This window comes from Amborella trichopoda, chromosome 9, assembly GCF_054954075.1.
Source record: "Amborella trichopoda isolate Santa Cruz 75 chromosome 9, AtrichopodaSantaCruz75HAP2 v2.0, whole genome shotgun sequence".
Lineage (NCBI taxonomy): Eukaryota > Viridiplantae > Streptophyta > Magnoliopsida > Amborellales > Amborellaceae > Amborella > Amborella trichopoda.
The window spans coordinates 21,461,918-21,487,573 of NC_142344.1; the positions used below are offsets into that span (position 1 = coordinate 21,461,918).

Consider the following 25,656-nt stretch of genomic DNA (forward strand, 5'->3'; position numbering starts at 1 on the left):
TTTGATTTTGCAAGTTGTAATTTCAAGTTTATTGGAAAATTTAATGTATTGTCTACATTGTAGTCCAAGTCAAGAGAATTGGTTTTTATACACTCACAAGTGGTATCCGAGCCAAAATTCTAAGAGAGGTCCCTTTGAGTCATTTTGTGAGTCCATGTCGATAGTTACTGAATTGCTTAAAGAAGAGAAGTTCAATGGGTCGAATTACCTCAAATGGAGGAGGAAAGTGGGCTATGTACTCTATGAGGAGGGTCTCATCCCTATGATCACTTAAGACCCTCCAAATGTGCCAAAATCTAATGCCACTCAAGCCAGATGTGATGCCTATGAGACATGGAGCTCCAAAAATCAAAGTGCTAGGAATGTGTTCTTAGCCACTATGTCCTACACTTAGGAAAGAGAATATGAAGAGTGTAGGACAGACAAAAAAATCATTGAAAATATGAAGAAAGCCTTTGATATTCAATCTTACTCTCACAAGGTGATGAGCATGAAGAAGATCATGGATTGCCGGATACCAGATGACTCGAAAATTGGTGATCATGAGAGGGATTTTTGCAATATAGTGAAGGACATTGAGTAGGCCGGCATAGCATTTGATATGCCAACTCAAGTGACCGTCTTCTTATCCACTCTGTCTCCCTCATGAGAGAATTTTACAGCCAACTTGGTGGCACGTGATACCCCCAGGACTCTTGATGATCTCACATTCTCCCTGAAGCCAAGGAGGAGCGCTGGACGTGAGCATGCATAGACCTAGGACTATGGTCCATATGATAAACTCTAACCGTTCCTCGTCTTCTATTCCTTCCCATCATATGCATGTGAATGTGTGTGGGAATGCGCTAAATCAGAGCAAGATAACGAAACCAAAGCAGTTTACATCAGCACAAATATAAGAAACATCATTTTATAGGCATTTAAAACAGAGAAAAAAAGTAAAAATAGCATTATCAATAAACACTTTACAATCAGTAGTTCAGTAATAAGCAATGTTGCAATAAGCAACACAAACTCAAGAAATTCCTTCTAAAATACATGCCTTAAAAATAACAATACCCCCTTCTAGTACACATGGTGCCTAATGCTATGGTTTGGGATCTTAAAGCATGATATCCACTTGAAAATAAAACATTACTTTTACTTTTGTGGTCATTATTAACAAGAAACTATTAAGTCTTATTCAATGAATTATATAGGTATGCATTGAATTTATAACTCAAAGGTCATAATCCTTTAAGTATCTTTTGCGAGGTGTAGTAAAAGGAAAATGGACTAAATTATACAAGGTCAACGAAAAAACAAAAAGGGCGATTTGTTTGAAAATAGAGCTAGCATATGTTCTGGATGTGTCATTGGTGTGCTTCTATGCATTCAATCACTATGATGACTATATTACTATTGGAAACTATCTATGAAGTATTAAAAGTGCATAAACAAGTCCTGCTGCTATAGGAAATTGTCTATAAACATTGTATAAACAAGTCCTCTTACTAATTGGTTTCCAAGTAACTGAAATCATAATCCATAGATTATTGAGATGAGGTTACACAAACAAAATCATACTTTGTGATGGAGATCAGGAATGCAAACTAGTTTGGATGGAGATTTCATGGAGGTCGAAACAAGATTCTATATTGAATGAATCACACTTCTGACTTCTCTACTCCTATGAACCAATGTTCTATACGGTGTAGAATCTTAATTCAAAACCCTAACGAAACAAGATTCATTACATGTAGAATCATGTATCAATTGACATGGAATCAAGATTTAATCCTCGTTAGAATCCAGATTCGATCTATTTGGGAGCATCTACCCACAACTAGTGGGTTCAAGTTTCTTTAGATATGTTGGATCGAGATTCCAAAATTAAGGAATTGAGTTTCCTTGGGTCCAAAAAATATTTTCTAAAGAAGTGTTGAATCGAGATTCTAAAGGAATCGAGTTTCTTTGGATTAAAAAAAAAGGGTTTCCGTGGAGATTCCTTAACAGAAATGTGGAAACGGGATTTGAAACCAGAATCGTGAGGTCTGAGAAGAGATTCCGGTAACTATGGTCTTAACCTTGAATGTGGATGATATCCTTTTGGCTAGTAGTTCCTTAAAACTAATAAGGGAAACAGTCCTTGTTATTAAATAATTTTGATATGAAAGACTTGGGAGAAGCATCTTTTGCATTGGAATTAATATAATAAGAGATAGAGCAGACCAGATTCTCCAATTATCTTAAGCTACTTTTTGCAAGAAGATTCTTGAAAAGTTTAATATGAATGAATGCAGGCCTATTAAAACACCTATGGAGAAAATAATTAAACTAAGCCTTTGTATGAATGAATAATGATGAAAGAAAAGAAATTGAAGGTCAACCTTATAGAAATGTCGTAGGTTCCCTTATGTCTATAACTATGGGAACTAGACCCGATTTGGAATTCGCACAAAGTTTAATGGGTAGATTCCAAAGTAATCCAAGAATGGAACATTGGAGAGCCATTAAGAGAATGCAAAGGTACTTGAAAGGAACTTGTGATTATGCTCCTACATATGGGGATGTTGATATTCTTAATGTTTCGGGCTATTCCGATGCAGATTTTCAAGGAGATCCGGATGAGCTTAGATCCACTTCGGGATATCTATTCATGTATGATCGTGGTGCCATCTCTTAGTTGTCTAAGAAGCAAAATTCAATTGCATTATTGACTATAGAATCTGAATTCTTAGGGTGAGATGTAATCCACATAATAGGACTGTGGTTCCAATATTTATTGGCCAGCTTTGACAGGCCAATCTTGACCGCTTGCACATGACTGTAGGCCATGGCCTCGTTGAGTTAGTTTGAGAAGATAGTTGTGGATCACAAATCTTGCACAGGTGGAGTGCCCCGACGATCATTTTTTCTTAACCCATTGGTACCAATCCACTTCTAGAAGTATTTCTGAGTGTTTTAGATTTTTCTTAAGAACACCAAAAATATTTTTTCAACTTTATTTATGCTCCTGTAATTTTTAATAAATTGTTTAAATGGTTTAAACCCTAAAAGGACGTTTTCAAAACTTCTACAACATGTAGGGCATAGTGGGACCGATGTTCATTTGTTTGTTTTTGTTGGGGGGGGGGGGGGGGGGGCGGTTGAGGGCGTAGCCCCCATACGTGTGGGATGCACAATGATGTGGGATGTGGGGCCCACGCGCCCCACAAAGATGGACATCCCCAAATCTCCCAGCATTTTGGGAGATCTTGTGGGGAATCCGAGAGATTTGAATAATAATTGGCTTGTTACAAAAATATTGGAAAATCATAAGAAAAGATTTTGCGACAAAATTTTGTGGATGTACAAAATAATTTGTTTGTAAAATATTCTTTCAATCTTTCAATTTTGACTAAGACTCTTTGAATTTCTACAATTCTTTTGTGAGAGAAAAAGGAATTAAGGAGAAGAGTTTTGATTGGTCATATTCTAGATTGATTCATGGGATAGGATTATTAAATTCCTCTATATATTATGATGGCTGATTTCAAGAATGGATGGCTCTGTTTTGTTTCTCTCTCACCTCATAGATTACTAGTGCACTAATCTCAACATGTGAAGCATCACAATCCAACTAGAAGATAAGCCAGAAAGAGCCAACATAGGAGCCTCTGTCATCTTTTGCTTCACTAACTGAAAGCTTCTCTTGGCCTCATCCATCCATGCAAATGCGCCCTTCTTCAAACAATCAATGATAGGTGCTATAATCAAACTCAAGCCCCTAATACACCTGTAAAAATTCACCTACCCATGTAAATTGTGAACATCATGGATGGTAGTGCGATTAGGTCAATGCCTGATTGTTGCTACCTTCTGGTGACCAACCTCGATGCCCTTAGATAAAATAACTTAACCAAGAAAAACCATGCTGCTTCAGGTTCATATACAACTGCTGCTCCCATAACAAATGAAACACTAATCACATGTGCTCCATATGTGCTTGCTCACTAGTGTTGCACACTAGAATGTCATGAATAGGCCACCACAAACTTTCCAAAAAAAAGGCTTAAATGCCTGATTCATCACTCTCATAAAGAAACTGAGAACATTAAAGAGGCCAAATGGCATCACCAACCACTCAAAAAGGTCTTCCCGTGTCTTGAACACTGTCTTTCATATATGATGGTACCCATACCGTAAATATATCTTCAAAAAAATCATAGCAGCAGCAAATATATCCAGCTTATATCCAGACAAAGAATCGGGAAGACATTTAATTGTAATATTATTAATGGGCCCTAGTGTCCACACACACACATCAAGCTCCATCCTTTTTTGGTGTCAATAGAGTCTGGACGATTCATTGTCACTCAAATGTACCTCTTCTGCAAAAGCGTTGTAACCTGCCTTTGCAACTCTTCATATTCTTTTAGGCTCATCCTATATGTTGCCTAGTTTGGAAAGCTAGGCCATGAACAAGGTCTATGTGATACTGGATGTTTCGCATAGGAGGTACTCCTTAAGGAAACTCATATGGGATGCATCACGATAGTCTCTCATTAATGGCTCTATCTGTGGTGGAACTAAACTAGTAGGCTGCTGCTGCAATCAGACCGTTACATACAACATCCTGGACTTGTCCATCTCCTCCATAAAGTCCAACAAAAACGATTAGTACAACCTTCATCTGATTTGGATGCACTTTCCTTCTTAGATGGACATAAAACTACTTTAACCCCATCTTGAACATAAGAGTAAGTCTTTTAAACCCACATGTATGGTGCACTAGTTATACTGCCACGGTCTTCCAAATAATAAATGACAAGCATCCAGAGGCACATCATCCCATATGTCATTTTTATAATGCTTCCCAATTGAAAAAGAAACTCGACAGCATTTATAAATTGTTATCTCTTTACCCATCTTGAATTGAGCTATCTTCCATGGCTTTGGATGGTTTTCCCTCTTCAACTTCAACTTGTCTACCATCCCTTGAGACACAATATTGAGATTATACACCTTCCCTTACACAGTGCATCATGTGTGGAAAATCTTTGTGTGACCAATATTTTTCTTCCACTAGCCAAGGTGTCATCATACTATGCAAATCACCAAAACTTTCCCATGGTCACTAAATGAACCTCAGGCTCATCTTCTTCAAGCACCTCATCATAAACAGGGTCTTCATTGAGTGAATGCTCGGTCCTCTTCAAGAATTTCATTAAAAAGGGTGACAAACTTCCTACTATGTCGAGAAGAGACACATCCAATTCCTGAACACCTATAGCACTTGATAACATTGTTGTTTGGTCGATTAGGGAAACTATACCTAGCCCTGTCACCCATTCTTTTTGCTGTTTCAATGGACCAGCAAGTCGAAACCCCAACCAGCCACTGTATTTGAAAGTTGGACAGGGTGAATTAGCATGGTATATATAGTTTTTTAATTTTTCACTTTTCTACCGGTTAGAACATTTAAATAAATCCAAATACAACAAATAAATCTCAAAATAAACGATGAAAAACAACAAAAGAGGTTCTCACTTGCTGCCACTAATAAAACTTTTTCATTCAATAAATACAAATTACATACGACTCATGGGAACAAGAAACATAAACTGCATAATATAAAATTAAACTTGTCAGAAGATGACCTCAACTGGACTTGGTATACCCCACTCCAGGTCTCTTACTCCGATGGCGCACGAGATAAAGGTCTATCTCAAATCTTCAAAGTACGGGAAACCTAGGCTGTCAACCATTTAATCAGAGAACAATGGTGGAACACAAAACTAGGCCTCAATACCTACAATATGGGGCATACCCCTCGGTTTGCACTAGGGTTGGAGTGTGCCCCCTATTTTTCTTTCACAAAATATTTTCGAAGTCTCTCGAGAGGCTTGGAGAAATAAGAGAGGGAGAGAGACATGTAGCTTTGTGAGGGAGAGAGAGAGATTGAATTCAAGGTGTAGAGATTTTGGTACCCTATAAAGAGTATAGAGTAAGCCTCAGGGTTAGGGTTTTCGAGGGTTAGTCATCCTTATGGAGAATAAATCAAGACCTTTGATCATAAGAGACATGTGGAGTGAGAGATCTTAGCCTTACAATCCTTAGATCAGCCATCATGATAGAAAGGAAGGTACTAGAATCTTATCCTTCAACTTCTTTAACCTAATCCCATCAAATATACATAATATAAAAAATATCTCTTTTTCCTTTCTTTTTCATAATCTCTTACACATGCTTTATTTAAAAATTCAAATCTCTTAAAATGCAAAACCTTCCAGATTTGTTTCAAATTCTTTGAATGTCTTGATAGCCTACCGCTAAATAAGAAAGTGACTCCTTTAAGTGGGGCGTGCCTCTCATGAGGCCATAAGTGAGCCCCATGCACCTCCCACATGCAATTTTATGGTGTGGCCCATGGACCATAATGGACCCCCATGTGTTTTATTATTTTTCAAATGAGGAAAATGATTTTTATAAAATGATTAGTATTTTATTTTTCGCTCTAATTTATTAAATACTGAAAATTAAGTTCTCGACTATATATAAGTCCATTTTTTAGAAAATAAAATACCCAGATATTTCTAAAAGTTTATTCTACTAATCTAAAAATAATTTCAGGTCAAATTAATTAATTCTAAGTTAATTTGATAGGATTTGGATCCAACTATGTTAAAGAATGCAAAATTACTGAAGCACTCCATCTTCTACTAGAGATTATAATCCACACCCACTTTCTCAAACTGACCTAGTAGTTCTCATAACCCATATTCCATCACAGGGGTTCATGATTGGGCCACCAATGTCAGCCAATAGGTGAGGGGACATAATCCTAATCTATGGATTACATGTTCCTCTCTAAAGATAAGTCCAAGGTCACACATACCAGCGCACAGGCAACTCATATGATGCATAGAGGAGTTATCTCTAGCACATGTACATGTATCACCTCAATGGTGATTCGCTTCCGGATATGCCTATTATGTGTACATGTCGTGTGATGGTTTAAGGAGAGGCTTTGGCCCTCGTTCCTATAGACCCACCAATCATACACAAGGGTCACACAGTCCCTTAGCTCACTACACTGGGCAACTCCGACCTCATGAAGGGATAACCCTGCTAACCCTCATCGGTTGTGATCTATGCCCAGGTATTTAGGATTTTGTAACTCGACTAACCTGCCTCATTAAGCCTATCCAAAGTCTCGGCAAACAACATTTGCCAATCTCGGTCCCTCTGGACCATACTCCCATTGGAGTTCTTTGTTCCACTATATCAAAAATTGATTACATGCTCTCGTAAGGCCTTTAATGGCCACAAAAACCCAACGGTATTGTCACCTTTTCCTCTAAAATTTCCACCACAGCTGCATGTACCACCCTGGGCTGCTTTCCACCTTGATGAGGTCGCTTCTATTGAGCTTCTATCCTAATAATAAGGTCGTACACTTTATCCAATGTCTAATAACGTTGTAACACGACCACGTCTTGTGTGGATGTTTTCAGCCCCTTTACATAACGAGCTATGGATTTCTCCTGTCTTTCAACCGCATCACCTTGGGCCATTAACTGATGAAATGTATTCATCCACATTCCCCTCACCTTAACGGATGTTATCAACTTTAAATAAAGGGGCCGCAAATAATTTTCAAACAGGTGCTTTTCCTTCAATTTACTCTTCATCTTCTCCCAAGAAGTGATTTTTGGCTTTTCAATTCTTTCACTTCTAACCCTAAGTTGTTGCCACCATGCCAAGGCACCCTTGTTTAATTTATGGCAATAGTTTTCACTTCTTTGTAGTCAAAACCCTTTCTACAATATTCAACCAATAAATAAACTTTTCGGGTTCAGTCTTACCGCCAAACTAAAAAAATATCCAACTTCAAATTGGAATCCCTAGAGTAATTCTTCTGTCACTTTGCACAACGGTAAAGAGAGTTTTCCTCGACATCTTCTTGGGTGGAAAGATCACCGGCTTGCCCATGATTGAAGTCCGCAAATTCTTGTGCAAGCTTCTGAACCTACCTCATGAGATCCTCAATCTCATAATCTCTGGCATCATGGGCTAGGTCAATGAGAGCTCCCTTTCCATGATCCCTTCATACTGTCATAGATTCTCTGAAATCACAAACCCTAGGCTGAATTCAGCAAGTTCTAGGCGGAAATCAATAAACACTGGGCAGAAATCAGTAAATTCTTGGCTGAAATCAATAAACCCTGCTCTAAATTCAGCAAACCCTATACTTGACCAAAGATTTCCGCCCTTGCTGCTCAAGAATCATGTGTTTTGATACCAATTGAGATACATTTTTTGATGAGGAAAACAGATAACAGTACCAAGGGCAAACACACACAAATCTGAAGAAACCTATAGTTTCTTCTTCAAACCCAAATTAGGGTACCAAGTTAGCGCTTTTCTCTCTCTTTTTTTTCTTCAAATCACGTGGAATGATCCCATAGAGCCCCAAGCACCTCTTTTTATTTAAACTTTAACTACAACAGTCAGTAATGCCCCTAACTAAAAGAAAACTTGACTCACACAGTCCTAACTTAAAATAACTTAATTCACAAAAAAAAAAAAAAACTTAAAAGTAACTTAAAATTAAATTTGAAGTAAAATAATTGAATGTCACACACTCAATTAGAAATTTAAAATAAACAGAAAATTCACTGAAAAAATCCCAAAATAAGCTGAAAAACTTCCAGATCAGATATTGTTCTTCGTATTCTTCTTAGTAGCTCGCCTGGGGTTCACACCCTCCAAATAATTGCACATATTAGAAGGAACCTGCTGGTCCGATAAATAATAATTTTCGCTTGCTCCACTTGACACATTTTGCACGTCATTAGAAGAACTGCTTCATATAAACTTATGGCTTTTAACTAATTTACATCCCAATAAATGGCGACAACAGCCCATTTATTTCTATGCTATACATGTAATACCAAATGCATTACGTATAAGTATAAATTTATAATATAGGAAAGTTCACCGCTGCTGTAAACATTCAACCAACCTCATTTATCCAGACGCCAACTTTTTTCAGAGGTTTTGCCAAGTTGCGGAAGAGCTCTTGCAGAAGTTTTGACTGAAGATAGTCCAATTTTTCAACAAGAAGTAGGCCCCGCTGCCTCTCAGCAGCATATCCACGCCTGTGCATTAAGAGAAAGGGAAACAAATACAAGAAATAGTTAGTAGCATAACCAGAAAAAAAGGAGCTCTATGACTGGAGCAGCATAAGTGATAAGTAAATATAAAATAGAAGACAAGATTCCATTGGAAAACCATTCATTGGGGAAATCACAACATTCTTAATATTCAGTCCCCAATGGTTCTCATAAGGATCATACTATCACATGCTTCATAAATTCAAAACTCCAAATCGACTAGGCATCTTATTGGGCCCGCCCAACCAGGCAACCTCGACTTGACTTGCTCCCTATGACATGGCATACATATATGTAGATCTATGTATGTGGTGGTCGTGGGGGGGGGAGGGCGGGAGAGAGAGAGAGAGAGAGAGAGAGAGAGAGAGCTACTTCTATATTAAACAAATTATATGTGATATCGCTATTTAAACGCTAAACAGTGAATTCGACATCTGATGGTACATATTTGGGGGCAAGAAAAATATACATGCCCCATAGTAAAATAACATCTCTTCATGCCATATTGTTAAAAGCAAACATGGGTGAAATTTTCGTCACTTAAGTTCTTCATATTTCCACCTATGTTTTGGTTGGAAATAACAAGAAAAAGAATGATGTGGCCAAAAAATAGGAGAAAATATTGATAGTGTCCTACTCATAATTTGAAGCACTCTAAAATAGAAAATTCATAGTAATTAATTATTCAAAACACATGTTCGAATGTGATAATTATGAGCAACCAGCTACACTTAATTGACAAGCGACCAATTAAATACATGAATTAATGGCTGGTTTTACTTGCTGATAGAGTTGGTTGGGTCTAGCACTAGATTCAGATAATATGAGATTTCAACCTATCCCAAAACTTGTTGGGTTTTTGTGGTCATTAAAGGTCTTCTGAGAGCATATAATTTTGATATAGTGAAACAAAGAACTCCAATGGAAGTACGGTCCAGAGGGACCGAGGTTGGCAATATTGTTTGCCGAGACTCAGCCTAGGCTTGACAAGCTAGGCCAGTCGAGTATCAAAACCCTAAACACCTGAGCATAGAGCACAACCGAGAAGGGTTAGCAGGGTTATCTTTTAATGAGGTCGGAGTTGCCCAAGGGTAGAGAGCCAAGGGACTGTGTGACCCTTGTGTGTGATTGGTGGGCTTGAAGGGACGAGGGCCAAAGCCTCGTCTTATACCATCAGTGTGATTGGTGGGCCCTGAAGGGACGAGGGCCAAAGCCTCATCTTATACCATCACACGGCATGTACACATGATAGCCGTATCAGTAAGCAAAGCACCATTGATGGTGATGAAAGCACATGTGCGAGAGATAACCCCCATATGCATCACATGCGATGTGTGTGCACAGGTCTGTGTGACCTAAGACTTGTCCCTAAGGGGAACCCATAATCCATAGATTAGGATTATGTCCCCTCACCTATTGGCTGACTTTGGTAGCCCAGTCATGAACCCTTGTGATGGACTGAGGGTGATAGGAACTACTGGATCAGTTTGAGAAAATGGGTGAGGATTATAGTCCCTAGTAGAAGATGGAGTGCTACAGTAGTTTCACTTTTTTTCCTTAAATGATTTTTAAATTAATAAAATGCATTTTTAAAAGTCTCTGGGAAATTAAAATTTCTCAAAATAGATTTATAAAAGGGTGCGGTTTGTATAGAGCCTAGGCTCTAAACAATCAAATTAGAGCCTACCTTCAAATAGTGTCGAGAAATGTGGTTTCAATACTGAAAATCTTTTTGATAGCCTTAAAATATATTTTCATCTTTATTTATAAAGTTTAAAGCTCAAAAAATAGTGTAGATCGAGAGATCTATGAAAACTTGAAAATCTTGAAAATTGACGGTCCAAAAAAGTGTTACAAAATAACTATATTCAAAAGTTGAAATCTATTTTTCTCTCATGTCCATGCATCTTGATGTCGAGATGATCAATTTGAGGATATTTGGGCATCAAAACAACATCTTCTAATGAAATTTTTGAGGTAGGCTCAAATATGATTGTTTAGAGCCTCAGCTCTATATAAACTTTTCTCTTTATAAAAAGGCTAAAACTGAATTTTTAGTATTTAATAAATCAGAAAATAGCAATCATTTTCTAAAAATCATGTAATCATTTTCTAAAAATCATTTTCTTGATTTTATAAACGATAATACATAGGGGGGGCCATTACTGTCCATGGGTCCCACCATAATATTGCATGTGGAGGGGCTGCGTGGGGCCCACTTAGGGCTCCATAAATGCGTGCCCCACTCCACCTTCCTATTTGAAGACCACGCAAGATGGCATTTAATTGAAAAGAGATTTTAATTGTCAAATAAGCATGTGTAAGAGAAAATATGGAAATTAAAGGTATCTGCAATATATTTTTTATATATGGAATATTTGATGGAATTAGGTTAAAGAACCTAAAGGATAAGGTTCTAGCACCTTCCTTTAGATCATGATAGCTAAACTAAGAACTGTAAGGCTAAGATCTCTCACCCCGCAGGTCACCTATGACCAATGGTCTGGATCTATTCTCCATATGGATGGGTAACCCTAGAAACCCTAACCCTAACCATGATTCTATAAATAGCTTCTATGGGGGGTCATATTCTATATGCCTAAGATTATATCTCTCTCTCTCCCTGTCTAAGAGCCACACGCCCCCCTCTCTCTCTTGGATCTCTCTCATCTCTCCAAGCCCCTCAAATACTTAGAAAAAATTTTGTGAAAGAAAAAGGGGGCATGCCCAATACAATTAGCATTGAGGCTTGCTTTTAGTTCCACCATTGCTCTCTGTGATTGAAGGGTTAGCCTAGGCTTCCCATACTTATAAGATCTTAGATGATCACGTGCGCCATCAGAAGAGGAGACCTAGAGTGGGGTGTATCAAGTCCAGTTGAGGTAATCTTTTGGCAGTTTATTTTTATATTGTGCACTTTATGTTTCTTGATCCCTACCGAGTCTTGTGTAACTTTTGGTTATTGAATGACAGAGTTTTATTTAGTGCAGTAAGTAAGAGTCTGTTTTATTATTTATATTTATTTACTTTGAGTTTATTTTGTTGTATTTGGACCTTTGTAAGTGTTCTAGCCTGTAGAAAAGAGAAAAATTAAAATCCACATATACTGTGCTAGTTTGACTCTGTCCAACTTTCAAAACTTAAGAAAGATTTCTGATAGTATATGAAAGATAAATTCATGTTTTCTCCCTATTAATTCTTCCTGAACCTAAGCATTTATTCCTGGAAATTCTAGCAAGAGCTTCTGCAAGGTACAAAGATTAAGTTGACTAACCCAGCAACCAAGTTAGCAAACAGCAGTACATTCCACTATCCGGTTATCTCAGTCACTCAAGTGAGAGAGACAGAAACTAAGTTAATTAACAGGAAATCTTTGGAATGCTTTATGAGTCTGAGTCTAAGGCTGCAGGCTTTTGCATACAACCAGCATGAAGCAAAAAGAAAGCCAAGGTAACAACAAACAGTGAGCACAACCAAATGGCAGGCTACAAAACTTATGGATTATCAACGCATTCTGTTACGACCAAATTTTGAATAGCAGGATTTGCGCTTTACCAAAATAGTAATGTCCCTGGACTTTTGAACAAACCTAAAGAAGAAATCCAAAGGATTTAAACTTTTGAACGAACTTAAAGAAGAAATCCAAAGGGTTTAAACTTCCTCAAACAACCTGAAAGTCATTCCAGGAAGACAAATTTTAAGAAGTTTAGTAGGTCCTCCAACCAAAACCTCAATTCCATCAAAAATAATTACAGTGGTGCTGAAAAATTATCTCCAGTTCATGAAGGACTACAAGATTTCCAACAAGTTATGGAGAACCAAAGGTATGTGTGCAATAAGAAATTATTAAAAGATTCCAAATTAATCAAACCCCCTGCAACTGGCATAGCAGGAAGAAAAAACCCCACTAATGTGATAATAGGGGAAGATGTTCCCTTTAAACACTTCAGTGGAAAATCATTTTCTTGACTTTGAAAGCCAAAAGTGCAGCAGTAGCATGATGCCAAAATATTGTCACAAAACACCTAGAGGGTGGTAGCAACGTCCATGCCACATTTAGGGATCTTAGGATTGTTGGTAGTATAAGACCAAGTGGCTAGGTACACAATCTTTAAAAAAAATTCATTGTATTAAAACTCAAAGGCTTAAATACATGAATATCTCAATACAAAACCATAATCCAGCCTACAAGCTTCGTTTATTCACATTTGAATAATAAAAATTCAACCCTAATAGGTCCCTTACAACCCCTAGCTCAAAAATACAATTAAACTTGATACAATGTCCAAATATTCACAATATACATCTAGACGACATATTACATGACTTGCACTTAAAATTCTTCATTATATCAAAATTACACAAAAAATTCATATTCATCCTCATCATATATCACAATGTCTCATACACATCATACACTTGATTATAATAAACCAATGAAATTTCAATTCACATAAACAATAAAACATAGCAATAAAGCTCATACTACAATATTAAAAGCACAATTCTATTTTTCACTTAACATACACAATTTCTTCAACCATGAATCATTTAATAACTGTAAATACAGTAAATAAACATGCATACAAACATGTAGGAAGCCATGCCCTTGTGCCCGGGGAACAAATTCGAGCCTTTTAGGAACTTAATTTTGTCCCAGTGAATAGTGCAAGAGTAGTTTATAATCTCAAGGGTGTCTAGTCCAATTAGGAAGCTCTTTCACTTTTAAAACTACTTTTTAGAGTCCACAAAATAGATTTAAAAACGTTTGCAAGAAGAATGGAGCAAATCGGATCAATATAGAGCAAGATAGAGCAAAACTACTTGTGGTGGTCCACCACAACAACTTTTCATGCAAAAGTTCCCACTCTAAATGACCAAATACACTTCTAAGAGGATCTACATATCTCTGGAATTTGAATAACAAGATTTAGAAATGCTCAAGAGAATTCGTACAAGGTAGATCAAAGGAAACTATGCATGATCAAAGGTTTATCGATGCATAAAACACATAAACAAGTGAGGGATCACACTTTGTAAGAATGGCATGAAGATAATATCAAAATGGAGGTCTAAAGAAGCTAAAACATTACTGTAAATAAAATTTCAAAAACCTTTGATTAAGGATAAAATGATCTTTGACATAAAACAACTTAGCGAGATAATACCTTAATTCTTGATTTATGCAATGAAGGACCACCATCAAGCTTCAAAGATCATCAATGGAGGATGGGAACTCTCAAAGGAAAATGGGTGGCATATGGAGGTCTCAAGGTTTGCTCTCTCTCTTTCTCTCTGTACTCAATTCAAGCAAGATCCAATTTTCAAAGTGGGTTGGGTTTGAGACTTAAAGAAGTATATGTACCTAGTAAAAGATTGGATATCATCAACACCCTTGATGCACCTATCCAAAGGTACATGAGAGGCCAATATACCCTAGCCACCCATCCCCATCCAACCACTAGGATGAAGGGATGGGATTTAGAACCCTTCTCACCACATTAAACCCTAAGTAAGGTCACTTTACTATTTTGTCCTTAGATCCATATTTTTATTCCAAATGAATCCAACTTACCTTTACACAAAAGCCCTTAGTTTTAAATAATCAAATAGTGTAGAGATCCATCAAGGGCAATGGGCAATAAAGCAAATAGTAAAACTCACACATGAGGAAAGGTACACCTTTATGAAAGCCAATTACCTTATAAATCTAATATTTCAAACCAACCACAATGAGCTTAATGTCCCATTCACACGTGTGAAGATATTTTTTAAATTCAAATTCAAATATCAATTTTACTTTGGATTCAATATTTAAATTAAATTAAAATGAACCTCACACATGCCAACAAAGGCACTTGTGTGAATCAAATAAACTTGTAACAAAAATGTACTTTAAGTTATCATATAATATAACAAGTCAAATAACAATATATAACAACATAACAAAATAATATAATGCCATCCACGTCCCCCACCTTGAGATTAGTACCCAGCTAGGCATTGATCTTATGGTGGGGCCAAGGGTGCCACGTGGCCACCCTATGGCCACTCAGGTGTGCCACGTAGCAATCCTCAAATGGAGATAAGTCTCAACAAATATTAAAAGTATATTTTTGCAATAAAACAATTTCGAAAAATTCTCCAAAATTCACAATGAATATTTAAAATATTTATGAAGATTTATTCATCATTTCTCATCATAATTAATTGGACAAAGGGTAAGTGAGATCTCATTGCCTTGACCCTAGGTATCGAAGTATGGCTAGTCCCAAATGATGTTCCGTCGGTGTCTCAAGCTGATCCAATAGACCTATGCTCTACAGTATATGGCAGGGACACATAATTGGTCATATCAAAGTCATTGATCCAAAGCTTCCCATTATCCGACTCTCAATAGATTACAGGTGCACCCCTATGGGACATATTCCAACACAAGTACAGGGGTCCTCTAAAAGCACATGTGCATTGGCTCTTCCAAACTTGGATAATGGATTTGGAAGAGGGGCTTCCCATGCAAACGTTAGTGCACATGCCATGGAATGATCTCATATCAGAATACGGACTTATGTCCCATAAGTCATGACCATCCCATACAGGGCCATTACTCATAAAAGTACTTGGGTTCTATTTTCTCGATTAGATACTCCAGGCCCTGGCTAATCACAACAATCATGAGGCTAATATAAACAAGATCCTGACTAAGAGGTGACCCTCACATCTCCTTAAGAAATTGCTTTCTTGAACATAAAACTCTCATAGCCTCAAGTACTCGAGGTGTAAGAATCTGAACTCCGTTTCGCAAAGCACTCAGATTTTATCTCTCAATCATTCCCACTGAATGAGATACTATTGGTATTCAGGCCTTGAAAGGGCATATACCCAACAAGGATATCCCAGCTAAAGTGTTTAGAATTAAAGGGGAGGACAATCCCCTCTGGAAATTACAAATGATCACATTGCCCTATTAGCTAAGCAAGGGACCTAAGCATGCACCCCATCCAGTCCATAAAAAAGCTCCTTCTAGGTCTTTCGTTTTGTGGCCTGTCATAGACACCTTTGAGATATAGTTTTGTTTGTGAAACTCTAGAAGCAAAAAAGGGGCCAAGAACCATTCAAGTTCTAGTATTTTAAGTATGGAAAAAATTTATATAAGGTTGCAACCTTAAAATGTAGAATTACAGATGCACCTCAATATGAAGAAAAAAATATATTTTGAGTCCCAGAAATAGTGCATCTTGCAACACATTATCTAGACCATCCATTTTCAATATTTTCATATGTTCATAGATCTACTTGATTTTAACCATTTTTTGAGTTTAAAATTTTATAATTAGATATGAAAATAGATTTTCAGATAATCCTAATAATTTTTTACACCAAAATTACAAGGTATGATAAATTTTGGAGGTGCGCTTTAATTGGATTGTTTAAGGTTGTAACCTTATAGAAACCACACCCTTTAAGTATTCATGATTTCGAGAATTCACCTTTGTGGTTTACAGTTAAACTGTATTTTTTACAAATGAATGTCCTGGTTAATTGTCATTTAACACTATATTCTTTAAGATATGACAGCCCCTTAGATATGTCAGGCCTTCGATAAGGCAACAGACATGAACCTCATCTATGAACCCCACCTATAGATTGATAAAGAGGCTCACAAAGGGACCTCAGGGCATTAATATCAACAGAGTTTTCGCCCATTCCCTAAGAAAAAAACTCAATTTAACCAGCGATTATCGAGTATCGAGCCCACAATGACCCTATCCAGTTCTGCCCTGATTTCTCCTAACATCTTTAATGGCAAATCCACCCACGCTTTAACTACCCATTTCTGTTTTGGTTCTTAAGTGCTTCGACACGGTGGATGCAGCATATATGAGCCAGAAGGAAGCAAAAGAATCCAAAGGTAGTAAAGCCCCACTCCTCTTGATCATGTGGCTTGTCATGGTTCACCATCAGATAAAACGAAGCAAAACAAATCAAAGAGCCTAATAAAAAAGCAAGTATCAGAACTCACAATTATCACAAGCATAAGAGGAACAATTACTCTATGGTTCACCTAGTTTGCAGCCCTCTAGCTGGCGTAGCAACTTTTCAAATGTTGACCGATCAAAAGTGACGAAGTATACTGTTAAATCACATGTATTGGAACATTCTGTACTCCTAAAGATTTATCACCGCTTTGAGATTTTCCTAAAGATTTATCACCGCTTTGAGGTTTTCTTTTTAGTAAAAATAATTATGCAAGATACCTGTATTGATTGGACTTATGTTTACCAAGTTCAAAGAACAGTTATTCCAGACTTATTAGAACTGCTAATCAAAAGTTGAATTCTGGTTATCAGGATAGAAATAGGTAAAAGGGAGATTTTCATTGTTTGCAAATCATTCAGATAACATGTAGTGGATAGTGACAAATGGGGTAACCTATAGTAGATGACTACATGATTCATGCAAGAGGGAGTTGCTTCTTACTCATAAAGCACCCTCAAAACACCCAGATATAATACAACATATCTTTCAGTGAGGTTTTTATAAGGCACCCTCCTTATAACATAGATGTAAGGTGTACATCTAAATTTCGTCTAAAGATGTACTTCCAGTGTCAGAAACCATATGATGGCTTGAAAAATATAGTTTTATCCCTATTTATAGAATTTAAAAAATGGTACTAATCGAGCAAATCTATAAACACGTGAAAATCTTGAAAATAGACAGTCTAAATAATTGATCATAAAATATACTATTTTTAGGACTTGAAATTCTTTTTTTCTTCGTATCCATACATCTTAAGGTCAAGATGGATCAAATCGGACAGTTTTCCAACATCGAAATATTCTCATTTGGAGGACTTTTGAGATGCACCTTACTTCGATAGTATAAGGTTGACACCTTATATAAATTTTTTTCAAATATCTTTTACATGATTTTCAATAAGGAACATCAACAAAGCAATGGGGGGAAACCGTCTGCCAAAATGGCTCAAACAGAACTCAAAAGAGATTTTCTATTTCCCTAGCATTGCTCGATGTGTGCTAAAAAGTAGTGAATTTTTGCAAAGGAAAAATAAGAATATTGTTGCAGATCTATCACAAACAAAAGGTAAGGAGACAATACTACAAATACCAAAACATCAATAATTCCTCCATTATGCATCCAAAACATACAATCTAACCATCCAACTCTTGTCAAAATTGTAGAACGATATATGGCCTTTCAAGGTCTTGTATGCAATACCAGCACTACTCAAAGTCAAGTGGGAGTGACCATGAAAGTTGTGGCAACTGGAGTCTCTTGTGTACTGGGATCCAGATAGGCCAAAATAACCCCATTATGAACCGAGTGGTTTTAGGGTTTTTCGTCTAGTCATGGTCAGTATGACTAGTTTCGCCTCATGTCATGTGAGGGATCAGTGGACCTGGGTTTGATTGAAAAATGTTGCGTATGAGCCCTGTGTGAGCATAGCTGGGCCGTAACTGAAGTGATACAAAGTCTAGGAACACTTTAATTAAACAAAAAAATAACAATACAACTCGATGCTCGACTACAAAAGTTTTGCTTATACAAAGCAAATACACACTCTCAGTACTTTAACACAATGATACAAGCACTTTTAGACTTTAGATACCACTGAAAATCAACTCTAAAACAGTCCCCTTATGGGGCAAACTACATGCCACTCACGCCAACTCAAAATGGAAACATTTAGTTATATACAACCAAAATACACCATCGCATAAACAAATTACATGAACAAAACTACCCCAATTGTAATAACAGAGAATAAGAACAATAAAACAGAGATGTTAGAGTGCCAAAATACTCGGGAACCCAATGGTTCGATCCCCTTGTGCCCAAGCCACGATCGGGCCTTTGAAGGACTTTATTTTGTCCCAAAGATGAGTGCACGAGTGGTTCAAGTATCACAAGGGTATATAACCTTTTGGGAAGCTTATAAACCTTTACAAATACTTCATATGGTCCACATTCAATGATAAAAAAAATACACGGCAGTTTGCAAAAGGAACAAGAGAGATCGGATCAAAAACATGCAAGATAGAGCAAAACTATGTAGTGTAGTCCACCGGTCCACCAAAACGGGATTGCATGTAAAACTATGAACTCTAAATGATTCAAAAGGTGATGATAGATCTCTGGAATATGGATATCAAGTATAACAAATGCTCCAGAAAATTCGTGCAGAGGAAGTCAAGATAAACTATGCATATTCAATAGATCATCAAGGCATAAAACTCATAAACAAGTGTGGGACTACACTTTTCAAGGGTAGCATGAAGATCACGTGAAGCAAAGGGTAAATGAATTCTAAGGCTACTGTAACCACAGATTTACAGCAAGCTATGAAGTGGAAGAAGATGGAAATGATGAAGAAAAACTCAATGAAAGATTACCTTGATCATAGCTTAAGGTGGGCTTGATCTCATATGATGAGGGAGTACCATAAAAACTTCAAAATATGATCAAGGGAATGGTAAAGCTCAAGGTGTAAAGACTGGTGGGTGAAGGCTATGGAGGGATGGATCTCTCTCTCTCTCTTAGTTATTTTGCTTATGAAAATATGTTTCTCAAAGTTAAGGTTAAGTTGGACCTTATGATGGTATTTATATGAAGTGTGTACGTAGGACCCTTGATGCACATCAATGGCATATGAGAGGTTAAAATATCCTAGCCACTCATCCCCATCCACCGCTAGGATGAAGGGATGAGATTTTGCCACCATTATCACTCACTAAAACCTAAATCAAAGCCACATTACCATTTTTGTCCTTAACCCCATGGTTTAATTCCAAACTCATCCAAGTGTGCTTACATAAAAGCCCTTAATGTTTATTAAATCCGATAGAGTGTAGAGATTCTACAAGGACAAGGGCATTTTCGTAAAAAGTATCAATCACATGGGAAAGGTGAAAAGGGGTTATGACACCACCAATAGAATTAACTCAACCCACACCCTTCACATGGGCTTCACACCCTTCACATGGGTTACACCGATGGGAAAGTACTCATGATATGTTCACATAGCATATATCCCATGTGGATAATTGTTTTAAAAATAATTTTTTTTAATTTCAAAATTGCCTTGGTTTCACACAAGCCAAGCAAGTCACATGTGTGGCAATTAACCATGTGATTAAAATCCAACTTTAAGTCGTAACCATAAATAACAAAATATTATAAGGTTTGAATAAAAGGTAAGTGACCAAGTGCCACAAGGGCCCCAATGCATGGGGATCCACACCCAAACAAAAGGGGCCCAACGTGAGGGACCCAAGGTGCCATGTGGCAACCCTATGGCCACTCGGGTACCACATGGGATTCACATGGATGTCCTCACAAGGAATTTAGCCCAAACAATTTTGAAAATTACATTTTTGGTGATTTAAAAAATTCAAAAAAATCGTCAAAAATCCCAATTAATATTTGAAACATATTTATGCATATTTACATCATTTTTTTATTATAATTACATTGGACCAAAAGTATATGTGAGATTTCAAGGCTTTGACTCAGTAATGAGAGTACTCTATTGGGCTAGTCCTGAATGATGTTCCACCAGTGTCTTAAGTTGACCCAATAGACCTATGCTCCGCAGTTTATGGCAGGGATACATAATCACATCAAAGTTACTGAGACAGAGCTTCCCACCATCCGACTCTCAATGGATTACAGGTGCACCCCTGTGGGACATATTACTATTCTATTACAAGGGCCATCTCAAAGAACATGTGCCCTGGCTCTTCCAATGTTAAATAATACATTTGGAAGAGTGGATTCCTATGCAAATGATTTGTTTATATGCCATGGAATGGTCTCGTATTAGGCTACAGACTCATGTCTCTTAAGTCATGACCATTCCATACAAGGTCAGCTCTCATTTCAATCACTCAGGTTCTTTTACACTCGTATGGTTTCTCCGAGCCCAGGCTAGTCACATCAATTATGAGGCATCCTAACCTACATCGTCTTGACTCAGAAGTGACCCTCACACCTCTCTAAGAGATCACTCTCTCAAAATGCAAACTCTCAATGCCTCATAAATACACAGGGTATTAAAATCTGGGCCCCAGTTCGCAAAGCACTCAGATTCTGCATCTCACCCACTCCCACTGAGTGAGAGACTCTTGCCATTAAGGCCTTGAAAAGTCATATTGCCACTAGTAAGATGACATAAGCCTGAAACCCTAACATATATAGGTTGCTCACAGTATGTGCACTGGCAGTCACATTTTGAGAAGCCATTTTGATAAGGTAAGATCCACATATAAGAACTATGCATGCATGCTAAGAGAGGGGCCAAGCTCCCACAAGAGTGCATGTCCTTGGGGGGCACCTGTACTCCACTGAACAACCTTGGAGTCCATCCAACTATCAGTTAGCTTTGATAAGTCCACTCAAATCCAAACTAAAGTCTGTGATGCATAAGGGCTTGTTGGGTTGGTCTGAGAAATTGGATTGGGTTTCCGTGTCTAGACCAGTGGAGTACCACACAGCCCGACCTCCTATGGAACCGGGTTTTTCCACCCAGGATTTATGAGAATTGTCAAACCTTAATGTTTGATAAGAAATGATGAAAAATGTTTTATCATAATTTTATATGATTTTTGGGAATTTTATTTGCCAATGAAAATGCATTCACAAATTTGTTGTGTGCTAATTCCAATTAAGGACGTTCGCACATGTAGTGTGTGGCACACAAACGGCCAGTGTGTGCCCATGTGCATCCCATAGGTCAGCTATGTCATTACCCAATGGGCATAACATGGAAACCCTAAAACTAGATATGGGATCCTCGTATGGATATGATATAAAACATTGTTACGTATAATGTGTTTTATGGTATATATGTAAAGCACGTGTGAGTTCACATGTGGGAATGTAGAGATTCTATATTTCTCAAATTAATTTATCTCTTAATTATTTGATTGGATTATCTTTTAAATATTTAAAATGAAGGTTTCTAATTGGTGTGAAGGGGATAACAGGACAAAGCATGACACATGATGATGTCATGAATGTGACCGTTCACTAAGCTTTAGTATGAAGGAAAATTCACCATAAATAAACTTAATAGGTGGCACGCCACCCCTTTTTTGAATTTGAATAGGAGATATTTTATTAAGGGTTGTGATTTGGTGATTAAAAGATGAATGGTTGGGATTCATTTATTTTGAAAATTAGGGTTAAAGGGCACAAATAATATATTGTTGGAAATGTTGTGAAGCTTTTATTTGGGTATGGTGATAAGGGCGTACTCATTCATCACCATCCATGTGATAGCCATCAATGGTGATTGAATAAGCTAGGTCTTAAACCTCTCTCAACCCTTGGATCACTCTATGGGTGGTTTGAGATCTAATCTAAGATGTGTACCCCACATGAGAAGTATAAATAGGACCTCTTGCTCTTGGCTCAAAGCTTGTTAGTTCTTCATTTTGAACTCACAGCTCTTCTCCAAAAGGGCCTCACGCCCCACTCCTTGAGCTCTTCTCTAACCCACTTCAAAGGTCTTCTTTTGTGTTGCCTACCCATTTGATTGTTACTAGCCTATGACCCATGCTGAAGGCCTTATACTCTAAGCTTCATCTCACACCATCTATTGCATCATGGCTGCTGTTAAACCAAGTTTTGGCTGTTGTTATGCCTAGCAAATGTTGCTGGAAATTCTCATAACCCTCTTTGCTCTACCATCTCTAAGATCCTAAATAGACTCACCCCTTTCATGCTCTTCTCCCATGATGAAGTGTGATGTCTACCACTTCATCATGCACTTTTCTCAATCGAAGTTTGGTTGTTGTTGTGCCAATCAAATGCTGCTGAAATTTTATGACAACAGTAAGCAACTCTCTCTCATAAGTTTTCTTTTAATGTGGTTAAGCGTTAGAGAGATGAGGGCCTTTCGACTTGTGCTTTTGTAGATATAGTTTCCATGTTATCTTGTGCAAACTGTTGAGACTTTTATGTTGCTAGAAATGCTAGCATAAGAAGCATAACAGTGAGCTCTCCATTAGCTCCACGCACCAAACTTGACTTTTTGATGTCATAATGGTTTGGACCTTTGAATTAAATCCTAGGGCCGAAACTATTACTTTTCAAGCCCATTTTAGCTCTGAATTCTCCCCATTTGCTTCACATGGTCCTATGCCCAATCTTAAGTTGTTTTTGGGATCTATGTGAGTATGAGAAATATGTCATGCAGCAGTAAGATTTATTTGCATCCCGAGATTAGATCAAAACCGGACCCTTGTTCTATCGAGAGTGAATGATAGTCAAGAGTTTTAATTATACCGTTGCGGTGTTCGTACGGTAATTATGAAATTGGCCTCCCATTGGATACTTTAAGCTCATGCACGTTGTTTTTTTTTTTGTCTTTATTTTGTTCTATTTTATTTCATTTGAATTGTAAGAAAGTATTCTCAAATTATAAGGGCATACTTGTGTTTAAGACTATTGTAATTTTTTTTGTTATAGTGTGTAGTAAGTGGGGGTTTTCCCAATGTGAAATGAAAGATTGTATAAGTCTTTTGTAAATTTTTTATTTTACATACCTCATGTGATTCCCTCGATACTACTTCATATCTACTTCCATCTTAAATATATATTGAGCAATGAAGAAATCAGAGAGCATGAAAGTTAACAAGTGAAACTAAGTTGTGATAAGTTGATGCCAAAAAGATTGCTATTCTGACTTCCAACAAATTTAGATCATAGACATCCAACATGGAGAGTACACCTAATAAGTATATCTATTGTTAAAAGTATAAAGCAACAAGATACGTTCTAACACTGCAATTTCAGCAAGACAATCCTGTATACTAAAAATTTCTTGTTGAAATCTTGATTCAACTGTCAAATTGACCAATACTATAATTTTGCTGAGAAATGGCTAATACATTTTCAGTGCAGGTTGCAAAGGCACATCAAATTATGCATGTACACATAGCATTCTTCAGGATATCATAGAACAATTAATGAAGATTGCATGAATATAACGTAATGTTTTTGGTATAGGTAAAATCTTCTGGAACATGTTGATATTTACTTAAACCAGGAAGAAAGTTTATAGATGAGTCAAATTAAGCTTCTTAAGTTGTTTCTGACAGAACTTCAAGGAGATCGTAATATAAAAATCATTTAGAGTATATTGACATGAATAAGAAATTTTATTTTCATGAAACCTTATATGCATTGAGGGACCAAAGAAAACTGATCATAATATCTAGATCTTACCTGAATATTATTGCATTGGATTCAGATGCTTTCTTCCAGTCAACAAATATTGGCAAAGTCAGCAGATAGTCAGTGTTTAATGCAGATCTCAACTGTAAATCACGAACCGAAAGTTCTTCAAACTCCGCATTTCGTAGAAGTTTAATAAAAGTTCGCCGGAAGCGAGTTGCAACAGCTACTCTAAATAGAATTGCCTCCAATGAGAGAATTGTATGAAAGATATTAGCTCCAGCAAGACAAGCATAGCTCAATGATTATTATCTCATAATCACAGTTTGAAAGTAAATAAATTACTCACAATACCAAGTTTAAGCATAATATATCCTCTTCTAAGAGTCGATCTGAGGAAGCCTAGTCAGATATATCACAACATTACCCATTTAGATTCATAATAAGATGAACTATTAACCTTACTCCACAAGAGGACATCAAAACCCAGTGCAACAAAAGGGGATTGATTGTCAATAGAGAAACAACAACATGAAAGGATGCATGTTCCACCACTTGCAAGATCATCAGTAGATGACCATCTTTTCGTTTAAGGATGATATTATATTAAATAAATGAAGAAAGAGAATAAAAGAAACTTAAAGAGGACCTTGGGGGAAAAAAATAGAAAGGGCAATACATGAGTTATGAGTTATAACAACTTTAACATTGCTCATCGCTCACAAAAAAGAAGTATCCCAAAAAGCACTAAACAAAATTTTCTTTGTCGATCAAAGTGAATCAACAGATTAGCATTTGGGGATCAACTACATTGCATCCCATTCACATTCCCTAGGACCACAGACTCAGAGTCCTAACTCCTTACCATCATGTCTGAACCTACACTACCTCTTAATTCCTTAATAGCATTAATTCAAAAACCAGCCAAAACATTGTTAAGATCTATGAGTCTATAAGGTCAAACCACTTCATCAAACTGTATGCCTCCTTAAGTAATTGGGTTTTTCCAGCACAATTTTGAACATCTCAAACAACTATGAATTTTACCGTTGAATAAACCCATCACAGAATGTTTGAACCCAGAAGAAAGAAGCAAAAGAAATAATTCATAATGTGGACAGGCTATCCATAGAAGCACTTCCTTGAAGTTAGGTCTCAAACTATTCATGAGGTTCGTTATTCACCAGTGTTTTAAAATGCGGGATGCGGCCCGGATGCGGTGGGGGGCCGATGCGGCCCGGATGCGGGTGATCGCGATGATGTGGTCAATAAATGTAAACAAATTCTAAAAAATCTAAAAAAATAAGTTAAT

General features: G+C 37.1%; 1 protein-coding gene across 14 annotated transcripts in view; it reads right to left on the bottom strand.

Moving 5' to 3' along the window:
* Positions 1 to 25,656, bottom strand: part of LOC18436434 (uncharacterized) — a 68,158-nt gene that overhangs the window by 36,788 nt on the left and 5,714 nt on the right. For 6 of the 14 annotated variants that reach the window (XR_016040711.1, XR_016040710.1, XR_016040708.1 and 3 more), the window contains exons 3-4: positions 24,396 to 24,575; positions 8,990 to 9,125 (exon numbers count right to left, since the gene is read on the bottom strand). Coding sequence is in view for 1 of the 14 variants with exons in the window: in XM_088846676.1 (XP_088702802.1) it covers positions 8,990 to 9,125; positions 24,396 to 24,575 (316 nt within the window). In the remaining 13 variants the exon portion in view is untranslated. Of the gene's footprint in view, positions 1 to 8,989; positions 9,126 to 24,395; positions 24,590 to 25,656 lie in introns of all 14 variants that reach the window. The other 8 variants (XR_016040716.1, XR_016040719.1, XR_016040714.1 and 5 more) reach the window with 3 other exon arrangements.